We start from the raw sequence: 14,465 nt of genomic DNA on the forward strand, positions 1-14,465 counted from the left end.
ATTAGTTAGAAGTAAAATTAGACATTTATAGTTCTCCATGGGATTCTTTCCATTGTCACCCACACCGTTTACTGCATCCTAGTCTACATCCTGCATCATAATTTGTTTGTCGCTCACGATTCTTCATTTTTGCATTAATATAAGATATGTTCGTTGACAAAATAATTATTGGTAATATATTAAAATAAATAATATATTTCTTTTATTTTACAAAATTAAGTGTGCCATATTTTCTAAAATTACATATTTATTCTACATTTTGTGGAATGCAAGCTGTCTGTATATAAAATAGCCATTCATAGGAAGCTTCAGTCTTTAACGTGACTCAGTTTGGAAAGCAAGGTATGGGAGATATGTACACTTAGAAGTACAAATCCATCTAGATTAAGATTGGCACAATCACGTCATGTTCTGCAGAAAATGGGTAAAGCACCGGTGTGACTGCTGATTGAGACCTCTTAAATACATCTATTTAAGAGAATATAAGCTGTCTTCTTTTTGTGCTACTAGTTTTCCTTTATATGTTGTCCTTGCACCAATAGGCTTCTCTTTTCTCCTACTTTTTGTTTATTATCCACTTTTTCCTTCCTGTTCAGAGGGCTCACCAGCCTCCATGATTACCTCCATGAGCTGAGTAAAGTCACCCTCCGCTAGGCTTATTCCAGAATCTTTGGGAGATGGGCACTGACTTCCATGCTGTTCCTTAGTGCCTCCCTCACAGTTTACATCTGTCTGCCCATGAGATATTCTAGAAGCCCTCTGCAAACTTGGGGAATTCACAGGGGAAAATGAAAAGATGGGGTTTGGTGCCTTGTGCCCTGGGGTGTGCAGAGCATCAGGTGAAGCCAGTGCGTGGTTCCCCAGGAGTAAGGCAGAAATGCGCTGGGCTCTCGCTAACCTTCTAGGGACCTGCCTAGGACTCTGCACAGGTTGGTCAGTGGTTTTTAGTGTGGGGGTGCTTCCACTGCTCTCCATAATCACTTCCTCTCGCTCCTCCATATTTCCCAACGGCCATACAAAGCACTCTTTGGACTCAGGAGACAGACTTGTTGTCTCATCTGCGTTTTCACTAGAAGTTCCCATCTTCTTGGTCCATTGTGTTTGAATAATGTTTGATGTTCCATGGAGGGGAAATCGAGGTTGATTGAAAGTAGGGCATCCATTAAGTGGTGTTTGAGGGGCACTATAAAACCCCGGCCTTTCATAGTAAGGGGTGGACATGAAAACATTGAGATCACGAAGGGCTTCCCCACCCCTGAGATTTCCCATATCACGGTGTGTAAAATGATGAAGTCCAGGAGGGACCCCGCTCCTTCGTCTCATCAACAGGCTCATACGTGAGTTTGAGCGAGGTGGACTTGGAGAGTGAACTCCCAGCAGACGACCAAGAGGCCCGATCAGTGGCGTAGAGTGATTGGCCTCCTCATGTTCATTAATCTGCTCCAGAGGTGGGAACTCCAAGTCCTCTTTTTGCAAACTGTAAGTAATATAAGGGGAGGTCTTTAACATTCACTTCAGAGATATATGTTTACAGTATTACTGTCTTTTAATTCACCACAAGGTTATATATTGTTTTCTGTAAAATATGGTGTTATATAAACCAATACATGAACTGTCTATATAACCATGTTGCTATTCCCAATACAGCAATTTCTGATAATTGTTTATTTTTAAGTAAAACATCTAGAGTAATATACAAAACTCTGTTTAACATATCCTTAAAGTGCATCCATTGTCTCCACAGCTGTGGCAGCATCAATATTATTAAAAATGTAGCTAATCAATTCACTAGGAACAACTGTCTATTACATATTATCCATGTCACTAGGAACAAGTGTCTATTACATATTGGCCATGTCTCATCAGTTTTAGTCATAAAGTACACCAGTGTTGTGACTGGAAGAAGAGAAATAATGGTCTGCATTCTGGTGAATATTGGTTTAGCTCACAATATGGCTGCCTCCGTTGTGTGAAGGTGACCTCTGTGGCGCGTACACAGAAATGTTTCTTAACCTTTTCTACAGAGCATTTTGTGCAATAAAGATCCTTTATAATGTGTCTGTCTGATTCCCATTTATGTCCTGAGGTAGATTTGTATCATCGTTTTGCAGAGACGGTCACACATTGACAGGTCTTGAGCAGGTACATACAACTTCCTACAGGCGCGGGATGGGAGAGGGAAGCCCGGGGGGCACACAGGCGGCCACATCCCCTGTCATGTGATGCAGCCGCCTGTGCGCTGACACGGTCGCATCTGATATCATCAGATGCGGCCGCGGGGGGAAATAATGTATTTTGCATCGGGGGGGGGGCGGCCGGCCTACCCCCCAGCCCTAATAGCCGTCTGACCCAGCGGCCCGGGCCAGCCCGCCCCTGACTTCCTATTTGTTTAATTATATCATATTCAGGGGATTTTTAGTTTGTGTGCAACAATCTACTCCATGATGGGAAGTAAAAAATTCTTGTTCGTTTTTGCTCTAGATTAAAAGAAATAAAACATACAACCCATACTCCCTCTTTAGCCTGAAAATCTTTCTGGAAAATTATATTTTCAGATTAGGATTGAGTAGATAGATGTGTTAGGAGACAGGGAAGACACACTGCAGAGTATTTAGGCCAATACTAGTCTAAACCTGATAAGGACCCTTTTAAAGGTTTAGGGGTGTGGCAGTTATACCTCCTGTCCAAAAGTTTAAATCACTTTCTGCTCCAACCAAATAGCCTTCCCAGTGACTTTGGTGGATAGTGAGAAGCCCTATCATCGTTGAAGACGCCATTGTCAACTGGCAGAGGTTTATTCAGTTTAATAAATAGAACCCTGATTGTTATTGACGAGCTGAAAGCTGCAAATCAACGAAATACATAGCAACTAGTTGGTAATTGGCATGTAACTGTCAAATTAGACATTTAAAGCAAATTTACTCTTGTTGCTATGGTTTTAGTGCAAATTTACACTTTTTAACAATGTTAGTAAATAATCATCTCTGTCCCATGATTCTAAAGTGGAATATTTGCCATTGGGAACGTGTTAATGTCATCTATATGAATAAATATAGACTACTGCAGGGGCAAACGCAGGATTTGTAGAGGGGGGTTTCCACACCACGCCGCCAGTGGGCGTGACCAGCATGCATGGGGGAGTGGCTATAATTTTAGACAGTGCTTGGCTGCTCTTCAACTCTTCCTATCATCACAATATACATAGGCAATGCTGTGTGCACTACTGTTAGGTGCATGCAGCTCTCCCTTTTCAAGCAGAGCTGGGTGAAATGGGAGCAGAATCCAGCCACCTCAATTATACAGTGCCCCAGGCTTGGAGGGGGGTTTCCAGGCACTAGGAAACCCCGCCCCCCTTGGTTTGCCTGTGTACGGTAACAAATTACTTTGCTGAAATAAAATGCAAAAAAGTTGTCTAAAACAATAATCATAGCTTCTATAAAATTCTGTAGTGTGCGCTTTCACACTTTGTTCTTAGTAAGAGTTGACCGCCAATTAAGCCCCAACCCTCAACTTTTACAAATCCTTATGGTTTTTAGCAACCATGAATCCCTATCATTACCTTATATCAAAGGCAGAGCCTAGGAATGACGGCCTACGAGTCTCTACGGTAGAAGCAGTGTATGGTGGTTGAGGGTCTGAATCATCCCAGTATAGATCTTTTTCCAAAGGAGGCAGATTCTGGTGCATTTCATCCACTGCTAACAGAGAGACCTGGTAGAGAACAACACTGAATATCAATCAAAAATCCGCAGCACAAATAGAAATGATAACATAGCCCATAATCAATGGAAATGGGAAAAATAATAATTTAGGAGAATTGTTATGTTCAAGCTGAACTTTCTCATTGTCATAGTTTCACCTGAAAGTTTCTGTCAATTAACCAGTTGGTCTCAAAGTCATCATCATCTTGTCCAAAGGGATTAATTAACTGCTCAGCCACCTGCAGAGAGACACAGATATTATTACATGATATTTATGTTATGTTTTTATACACAAATGTGCCAGCGTCCATCTACATCATCATCATCTATTTATTTATATAGCGCCACTAATTCCGCAGCGCTGTACAGAGAACTCATTTACATCAGTCCCTGCCCCATTGGAGCTTACAATCTATTTCCCCTAACATACACACACACAGACCAAGAGAGACTAAGGGCAATTTAATAGCAGCTAATTAACCTACTAGTATGTTTATAGAGTCTGGGAGGAAACCAGAGCACCCAGAGGAAACCCATGCAAACACGGGGAGAACATACAAACTCCTCACAGATAAGGTCATGGTTGGGAATTGAACTCATGATCCCAGTGCTGTGAAGCAGAAGTGCTAACCACTAAGCCACCGTGCATAGAAGTGTAAGTTCTGTCTTATACCTCTGACTTACCTTCAACCAGCCAGCATAGAAAAAGAATTGCAAGAGGGTGAACACTGGGACATAGAGATCTAGCTCATGTCCCGGGTAGCCCTTCTGGGGGTCTAGGAACTGACGGCCAATCAGGCAAGCCAGAAAAAAGCTGTATACAGCCACTGTGACCACCTAAGGAGAAAGGAAGAGATAGATTATAAAATGAGGATACACATTAGTAACATTTATAGTATACAAGACACAAAGTGTGGGAAACTGATAACAGAACAGATTAGGAAAGGTGGCGGAATAAAGATTAATTTAGTAGTAAGAGATAAAAGAATCACCTGAGTGTACACTAGAGGGATACTGATCCAGTCGTATCCAAACAACCTCCCACACTGTGTACGCAAAGAGTTCAGTTCCTGAGACAGAGAAGGGGGACAATCCATAATTAGTCACTGCAGGGTCACACTGTTACTTAAATGTTGTCAACGATAAAGGAGGATACTCTGCAATAAATATCATATGAGGTCAGACTGCACAGCAGACAATAGTTTATAGGTTATAGTGATTATGGTGCCACTGAAGATACACGCGACTGAATATCACTGGGAGGACTGGTCATATTGCATCATATCACTAAGACACACGTGTCAAATGTTATGTACAAAGTAACGGTCTGTCCCCATGTGACATCTGTTTATCTGTCTGTACCACCTGTTGGCTTTTAATATTTTGCAAGACACGAGCAGTTCAGTGTCAGTCTATGGATTGTGAAGGCCCTCGAAAAAGTGAAACCCCTGTTATGTAGCTGCTGCTACAGTGACAAGGACAGTAAAGATACAGTAAGAACATACAGTACAGTGAAAGGAAACACTTACTGTTATTTTTATTTTCTTCTCTCCCTGGACTAAACGTTTGTCTATTGGCTGTGCCTATTATTATTATTATTTATATTATTTATTTACAGGGTGCCACAAAGAGTTCAGGGGTAGTCACTATTCCAATAATGATATCCCTGCCATTGTTTAGCGCGAACATTCCGAAGCCTAACAGGGCGACATGCCAGAAATACTCACCTACCATCACACAGACACACAACAGCTACGACCCGGCTATAATAAATTGCGAATACCCAAAAGGGCGACAGTTCAAAACGCGACACTGACATTTCAGGTTTTAAAGCAGCAATGCACGGACCCGGCGCAGTATAATCTAATCTAAGGGGTTGGTTAACGGTTAGGGTTAACACAAGAGTAAAGCGCCAGGTCTGTGCATTGCTGCTTTAAAACCGGAAATGTCAGAGTCGCGTTTTGAACTGACGTCAATTACAACTGTCGGCCTTTTGGGTAGTCGCGATTTATTGTAGCCGGGTCGGAAATGTTGTGTCTGTGTGATGGTAATTGAGTATTAGCCTTCGGAATTTTCCTGTCGCGCTAAACAGTGTCGGGGATATCACTATCGGATGATTCCATTGCACCTTTAAGCGCAGGAAGATTAGTGTCGGCATTCAAAGAAACCTCATTCCCTGCTGCCTGCATGTTAAAGCATCGGAATTATTGAAAGTAATTTTTTTAAATAGTCGATATGGACACTATGTCGGGGATCCCACGCTTTGCACTGAAAATGGGTAACTCATGTCGGGCTGTCCGTCATCAGGTTTTTAGTACCCAACCTGGCTGGAAAAATAAGTCAGAGCCATGGAGGCCCCACCTCGCAGCTTACAGGACTTAAAGGATCTGCTACTAATGTCTTGGTGCCAGATACCACAGGACACTTTCAGAGGTTTTGTGGAGTCCATACCTCAACAGGTCAGAGCTGTTTTGGCAGCAGGAGGGGGACCTACACAATATTTGGCAGGAGGTTTTATTGTTGTGGCTGATTGGTGTATTGTGGCCATTAGCTGCAGTATTTAATGAACCTTCTAATTGTACACAGTCCCTGTGGTGACAGACATAATTCACCCTCTCACTTTGAGGATGAGCTGCAACACCACGCTGTCACGGATTCGCCCCTCCGTCCTAGCTGCCACTGCCAGGTTAGCAAACCAGACACATGGAATCCAGAACTTGTTGTGGGGAGAAGAGATGGCATCAAATTTCAAATGTTCAGCAGGTGTCATGAAGCCTGTGGTGACGGAACATGGAAAAATAAAGAGGGGTCAGGCCTGCTGTCAAGAAAACAGTACTAAGCTGCTACCAAAGTGTACCTGTCAACTCACAAAGCAGTGGCAGCCATTTTGTTTATTAGGGATTAGTGACATCACTGAGGTATGAGGAACTCGTTAATGTCACTAGTTCCTAGTGAAACAATAGGTTGCATGTTCCTGAAAATTGGTATAGTCCACAAAATGGCTGCCTCCTCTGTGTGCGAGGCAACCATTTTGATACACCTTCAACTTTCCTTTCTCATTACTAGTTGTTACCTAGGCTCCAACGTCATACTTACCAGCGTTCACGATGTGCTGTAGCGTGGGAAACCTCTTATAAACAGCGGTACTAACAGAACGCAGGATAAGAACCCCACACAGACAGGCATAGCGAATCAGTGTCCTTCTCAGCATCCTCCCTCGCTCGTCTGTGCCATGCACATTACTAGACACCAAACACATGAGGCGGTCTAACCAAGGAATGCTCTCATACTGGGCCCACCAGCGGGAGACCACCAGAGTCACATAGAAACCTAAGGGCAAGAGAAAAGTAGATCTGACCTGAAATCATAGTTGTTCTTGGGAGATAATTGAAATATCAGTGTATGTGTCTGTATAGTGGAATTAATTTGCCTTGTAAGCACTAAAACATTTTTGGGTATGCAACAGAAGAGGTAATTATTAAATGGGTCAATGTCTTGTAGTAGTTATGTAAATTATTTCTTTATTGTTTTGACAATTATTGTTATTGTCTGGATATTTCACCTACAATTTGCATGCAACTGTTACTGACACTGTTGTAACCCAAATACACCAAATTTCACTAAAACTTTAATATAAAAAATATATTAAATATTCAAGACTATTATCAAAGTATGTGTGTGTTTATACATCCCAAATTTGTTTGCAGTCCTTGAAAATGGAGGACTGCAATGCAGCGATTTCAGCAAGAAGGTATCCCTTTAGTAGGCCATACCAGTGCTGCTAGTAGGCCATACCAATGCTACTAGTAGGCCAAACCAGTGCTGCTAGTAGACCAAACCAATGCTGCTAGAAGGCCAAACCAATGCTACTAGTAGGCCAAACCAGTGCTGCTAGTAGACCAAACCAATGCTGCTAGAAGGCCAAACCAATGCTACTAGTAGGCCAAACCAGTGCTGCTAGTAGACCAAACCAATGCTGCTAGAAGGCCAAACCAATGCTGCTAGTAGGCCATACCAGTGCTGCTAGTAGGCCAAACCAGTGCTGCTAGCAGACCAAACCAGTGCTGCTAGTAGACCAAACCAGTGCTGCTAGTAGGCCAAACCAGTGCTGCTAGTAGACCAAACCAGTGCTGCTAGTAGGCCAAACCAGTGCTGCTAGTAGACCAAACCAGTGCTGCTAGTAGGCCAAACCAGTGCTGCTAGTAGTCCAAACCAGTGCTGCTAGTAGACCAAACCAATGCTGCTAGTAGGCCATACCAGTGCTGCTAGTAGGCCAAACCAGTGCTGCTAGCAGACCAAACCAGTGCTGCTAGTAGGCCATACCAGTGCTGCTAGTAGACCAAACCAGTGCTGCTAGCAGACCAAACCAGTGCTGCTAGTAGACCAAACCAGTGCTGCTAGTAGGCCAAACCAGTGCTGCTAGTAGGCCAAACCAGTGCTGCTAGTAGACCAAACCAGTGCTGCTAGTAGGCCATACCAGTGCTGCTAGTAGGCCATACCAGTGCTGCTAGTCAGGGCCGTAACTAGGGCTGTGCGACAGGGGCGACCGCCCAGGGCGCAACGCTGAAGGGGGGCGCAATTTAGGAAAATTTTAGGCTAATTTGGTTAAAATTGAAGGCTAGGGGGGCGGCATTTGTCTTCTCGCCCAGGGCGCTAGAATTCTAAGTTACGGCTCTGCTGCTAGTAGGCCAAACCAGTGCTGCTAGTAGGCCATACCAGTGCTGCTAGTAGGCCATACCAGTGCTGCTAGTAGGCCATACCAGTGCTGCTAGTAGGCCATACCAGTGCTGCTAGTAGGCCATACCAGTGCTGCTAGTAGGCCATACCAGTGCTGCTAGTAGGCCAAACCAGTGCTGCTGGACTCTCTGCATATCAGGTCTTCCAGTGTTGGCCACCGCATGTTTGGAAGGTCTGTCTGGTACAGAAAGAGAAGGTCCATCGGAACCAATTAGCTACAACAATGGATGCCTCTTGTCCACGCCCCCTAAACAATAGCAGCTTAACGCTTATGTTCAAGGTATCAAAAACTGTTCTGGACACTTTGTTTATAAGTCAGATAATGACATTTCTCCCTATAGTATAAAAAAACCCACTGAGGTCCTTTCAAATAACATCCAATATCCTCTGTTAACAGTAAGAATAACAGTGTTAAACTGCTGGCTCTTATTTCCCATGCCAGATGCTTATAATACTTTTTGTATCTTCTATCAACAAACATTGAAAATGCCTTTAATTCTGTCCGCTGGATGCGTCTAAGTGTCACACGAGCATTCTGGAGGAGCGCTACTCAATTCCAGCCAGAAAAACTGTTCTGAAGCTTTTCTAGTGCTGGGAGTAAATGGAGAAAGATAGTTTGTAACATGAGAGCATTCTAAATGCTTTAGCTGTCTGTAGCATTTTAGAAGCTGAAGTGCTCCCATTCACTGCTATGTGACACCGCTCAGACTCAGTACGCAGCTTTTTTTTCTGGTTGGAAAATACCCACATTACACAACCCACAAGCTCACCACATATGCTGCAGTATTGCCAGGAATATTGAGTAATTAGCCTGATATTGCAGGAACTCACCGTTCATACCGTCTAGTGTATGCAGTCAAATGGAGAGAATAAATAATTTTTATGTATCTTACAGTGGTATTACACAGTTTATTTTTATTAATTGTTAATTTTTTTTATCAAGCAATTTCCAGCATGAATCACATCTGCAGGACTCTTTCTATAAGTGCAGTACCTATCGTCTCTGGGGCACCTGTTCAAGGGCACGAGTGTATGGAGAGGCCCCTGGCTCCCTTAGCCATTGTAATGTTATTACGTCAAGCAACATTTAAGGGAGCTTGAAACCTCTGTTTCTGTATACAGCACGTATAGAAGAGAGAAGAAAGAAGACTAAGGTAAGTATATCATCAAGGGGCACTATTATTACTTACAATAATCAAGTGGGCACTATTATTACTTACAATAATCAAGGGGCACTATTATTACTTACAATAATCAAGGGGGCACTATTACTACTTACAAGAATCAAGGGGGCACTATTATCACTTACAATAATCAAGTGGGCACTATTATTACTTACAATAATCAAGGGGGCACTATTATTACTTACAATAATCAAGTGGGCACTATTATTACTTACAATAATCAAGGGGCACTATTATTACTTACAATAATCAAGGGGGCACTATTACTACTTACAAGAATCAAGTGGGCACTATTATTACTTACAATAATCAAGGGGGCACTATTACTACTTACAAGAATCAAGGGGGCACTATTATTACTTACAAGAATCAAGGTGGCACTATTATTACTTACATTAATCGAGGGGGCACTATTATTAATTTAGATCATGAAGGGGGTATTATGACTAGTTTAGATAATCAAAGGGGCAATTGTGTTAATTACGACCACTAAGGAGGAGCGATTTTTAATTTAGATTATCAAGGGTTCTAATAGTGTATTACAATCAAGACCAGGGGGTAAATGTATCAAAGGGAGAGTTTTCCGGCGGGTTCAAAAAACCAATCAGATTCTAGCTAATATTTATTTAGCACATTCTACAAAGTGATAGCTAGAATCCGATTGGTTGCTACAGGCAACATCTCCACTTTTCAAACCCGCCTGAAACCTCTCAGCTTGATACATTTACCCCCAGGTGATTCAAATTGGGTTAGTAAGCAACTCTCCCTGAATGATAGCACTAGGATCTTAATTTTAGACCATAGCCCCCCCCATTTTAAGTGCCCCAGGCCCCCCAAATATTTAATCCAGCTCTGCCTGGGTTTCCTATGGAAAGCCTGTTTCCGCCACAATACTGGTCTTGGACACAATTGATCCTGTATATGGATGTGTAATGAAGACTTTAGACTGTAAGCTCCACTGGTGCAGGGACTGATGTGAATGGTTGAGCATTCTCTGTAAAGCACTGTGTAATATGTCGGTGCTATATATAAAGGTTAATAATTATTGTCATTTTCCATCTGTGTGGTTTCCTTTTTAAAAAAATGGGAGATTAGACATTGATTTTCACCAGCAAAGGCTGCCAATCTTAGAAATTGGAAGGTTTGTCTTTTGAGACTCGTCTTTCACTTGTTATTAAAGAAGTTAAAAAGTAAGTTCAAAAAATATTGCCAAATTCTGTAAACAGAAGAACTGCATAAAGCCCCACAGGGTAAATTGGATTATTGATACTTAATTCAAAGATCACTGCATACATGTTTTGGTTCTACGTTTCTCTCTTTTACACAAGAGGTCTGAATTATTCACATAGGAGACACACAATTATAATGGGAGCAAGTACAATAAATACATTACATACACAGTCATAACCTTTAAATAGTCTTTCTTGCGGAACAGCATTGTTTAACATAGTTAAGACCTTATAATCTGATTATAAAACTGTTTAAAGCTCTCATGTATGTGTAGGCAGCAGTATTTACCGTTGCTTAAGCAATCCTTCAGTGACTATTACACGTGATAAGTATAATGTATACAAGGATGTAGTTAAGACCAAAATCTATGCAAAAACAAGAATTGGGGCTAATCCCTAGCAATGATCTGATTACAGTAAACACACACCCAGTACTAATTGTAGGCTTTATATGTAACAGGAAATAAAGGAATATGATTGCCAATAAACTAACAGAACTGTTAGAAGCTTTCTAGTTTAATGTTACTTTTATTACCCCTATAAAAGAAATACAATGAACATCAATGTTGATGTATAAAGTAAAAATTTAAACGGGCAGTACAATACATCAATTATACATTTATAATCTTCTGTGGAAGATAGTTATATTTGGAGAGCAGTGATGTCAGCAGGAATAATGGGACATCATCCCATGGGGGTATTCATTACAAGCAATGGTACAAACCTTATAATTAGATAACACTTTTCTGTAGATAATTATGACATGGGGTTAATACAATTGCACAACTCATTGGTAATACCGTCACACTATGCGTTAAGGAGTTACGCTGCTTACACCATATATTATGTACACAATGCTCCCGCTCTTACCTAGGACAAATGATACAGGAATCAACTCTGCATAGTTGTTAAAATACAACGCCAGCTTCTCAAAGTGAATCCTCTGCTGCTGATTGAGAAGAAGCCTGCAGTACAGATGGAAGGGGGTCACTGAAGTGCAGGGGGGGACCCGTGTCAGGAGGGTGGCTCACTGATCAGCAAGGGGGCATAATAACAGTATAATAATACAATGTGGTGGAGTATAGAATATGCAGGTTGTCCCCAAAAGACTTTTGCTACGATTGACAAACTGAGACCATTTGCTATCCTCAGTACGGATATGGGACCACCCTACGCATACATACCACCCTTATTAATTGCCCTAGTCATAATAATCAGGTAAATGTGAATAATGACAAAGCCAGAAATCATTTCATCTTTTGAATTGACTTATAATGTATTATTTTCTGTCTAATCATGGTCAGGCGCTGACTGTCAAGTTTTAGCCCTGGGGACGAGACTCAGCTCAGTAGCCTACTGGGAACATTTTGAATGAAAAATTCAGGTAGCCCAGTGAACCAGCCCAAAGTAGCCCAATATGGGATCGGCCCAGCCCAGCCAGCGTTTGATGATGGTTAATTAATTAGGATTTAGAGTAAACTTATGATTGATTTTGGGCAAGCCACTCTCTTATCTGTAGTGATCAGACTGTTTGGCGTAACCACCCACACCTAGTTCAATAAACAAGTTTGTCATATACATGAATGACTAAATTGCAGGGATTTTATTGTGTAGGCCCCGTGATAAACAGGCATGTTGCAGTTTACAGCAGGTCCTACGACTTCTATCTGCACTGTTGACTTGAACGATGACTCAATACTTGGGGATCAACATTTGACTCGGTTCCCCACAATTCTGCATCAAATCCGATCTAACAAGATTGGCATTTGATCCAGTGTAATGGGCGCACACAGAGTACTATGTTGTAGTCTATTAAATAAAAATGACCAAAAAAAAACCTGCCGTGTGTGAATATCTTTATTCTCTGATTAATTGGTGTTCATCTTATATGTATCTAAGTGGTAATGAGTATGTGAGAGACAGTTTCTACTGCTTTCCAGTCCAGACTCCCCAAGGGGAAGTCATCAGAGAAATATATCACTTTGTCAGTAATTAAATATTGGGTTTTTCTTATTAGGATACTGTCACATGGCAACAGTAGTATACACAGCCAGATTGCTGATTTCACTCAACAAAGCAGGATTTTCATGGAGTGGCGCATGGCGTGCCTAAAATGAGGCAAAGTGAGGCAGCCATACTATGCAGCAGATATGCTTGCTGCAGAAGTCTGAAGTTAAATACTGCTGTAATCTCCTTAGAAACACAATAATTGAACCAGATAGACACCAAACATGCCAAACTGTCCTCTCACTCCCTGATTCTGACCATTAAACACAAAGGGCCTGAGTCATTAAGGAGAGCAAAGCATAAAAAATGAGTAACTTTTTACCTGGGCAAAACCATGTTGCATTGGAGGGGGAGACAAATTTAAAATGTGAGGACAGATTTATAGTTGGGATAGGGCATGTCCTGGATCAACTTTAAATTTCAGTGTAAAAATAAAGCTATCAAATATTTGTGTGCTAGATGACAAAGCAGCCAGTATTTAACTTATGTGCAAAATAATAAACTAATTTGCACCCCTTGCATTGTAACATGGTTTGTCCAGAAGCAAACTTAGGGCCAAAGTGCCTTAGTGTTACCCCTGGCTTTTAGTCAGTTGATATGTAGCAGCCGTATGGATAATGATTCAGCCAATAAAATGGTTACTCCCTGTCTACATGTACAGTTAGTTGTCTTCTCAGCAGATACAAATCACGGTCTGTATAAGTCACATGGTATAACCAGACAGATACCTGTAGGTAGCACTGATGATGAAGTAGCAGCTGATGAAGATGAGGAACTCTTGGTACAACAACTTGTAGATGCTGCCTCGCCAGCGGAGAAGCAAACGAGAGAAGGTTCCGAGCTTGGCATCTGCCACACGGTTGCTGTATGTGACCGTCATGTTTGTAGGTGCTCCTGGAGCTTGGAAGGATCATGAGAAGGATGTAACACAGGGTATTTGGCATGATAGATACATATGATAAAGAGAGTTTGAGAGGAGGTAAAAGTTATATCATAACTGTATAGTAGACGTAGACTATAGACATGGGACATGATACCTCATTGTGAAGATGTGAGGAATATGTTAACTGGTGGCTGGAGAACAGATGGATATGAGCCTAATAGGTGCATATGTGAGAGAGTCAATGACCTGTATATAAGGAGAATGGTGCACCTGATGTTCTTGTACATGGAGAAGATCATTAACATTCCTATTGCTGATATAGTAGTGCTTGAAGCTCAGATATTAGAATATACTGCTTATCAGTGGCAGAACTAGGTGCCCATAGACGTGCCCATTCCATACATGTTTTCAGCTTCCATATTCAGAGAACTGTAATTTATTGGTTTGTACATAGCCTTCTGCAACTTTTACAGACCCATTGTCTTTTATTTCCAGCTGTCTTAGGTGGTTTTCAGCCACGTATTTATATCATTCTTATTATCATAATTATTACCTTAGTAACCTTCATTTATATATATAGTACTTTAAAAAGAGTACCAGGAACACTACTATCCACTTTAACTGAGATCATACTGGCAGACTTCACCCAGCATAAGCTGAAAATGTTCATTTGGACGAGAGTATCTGATAGGGGCCTTATTGTCAAGCCACTGAATACGCAAAT

General features: G+C 41.6%; 1 protein-coding gene across 1 annotated transcript; it reads right to left on the reverse strand.

The window, feature by feature from the left end:
• Positions 1 to 205: 205 nt before the first annotated feature.
• Positions 206 to 13,741, reverse strand: BEST1 (bestrophin 1). Its single transcript, XM_075187930.1, has 9 exons — positions 13,587 to 13,741; positions 11,722 to 11,816; positions 6,798 to 7,031; positions 6,322 to 6,476; positions 4,694 to 4,771; positions 4,386 to 4,538; positions 3,860 to 3,940; positions 3,560 to 3,711; positions 206 to 1,477 (listed from the first exon to the last, which is right to left on the reverse strand). Exons 1-9 carry the CDS (start codon positions 13,736 to 13,738, stop codon positions 571 to 573), a joined length of 2,007 nt encoding a protein of 668 aa, XP_075044031.1. The 5' UTR covers positions 13,739 to 13,741; the 3' UTR covers positions 206 to 570.
• Positions 13,742 to 14,465: the final 724 nt, after the last annotated feature.

This window comes from Mixophyes fleayi, chromosome 10 (genome assembly GCF_038048845.1).
Source record: "Mixophyes fleayi isolate aMixFle1 chromosome 10, aMixFle1.hap1, whole genome shotgun sequence".
NCBI classification, from domain to species: Eukaryota; Metazoa; Chordata; class Amphibia; order Anura; family Limnodynastidae; genus Mixophyes; species Mixophyes fleayi.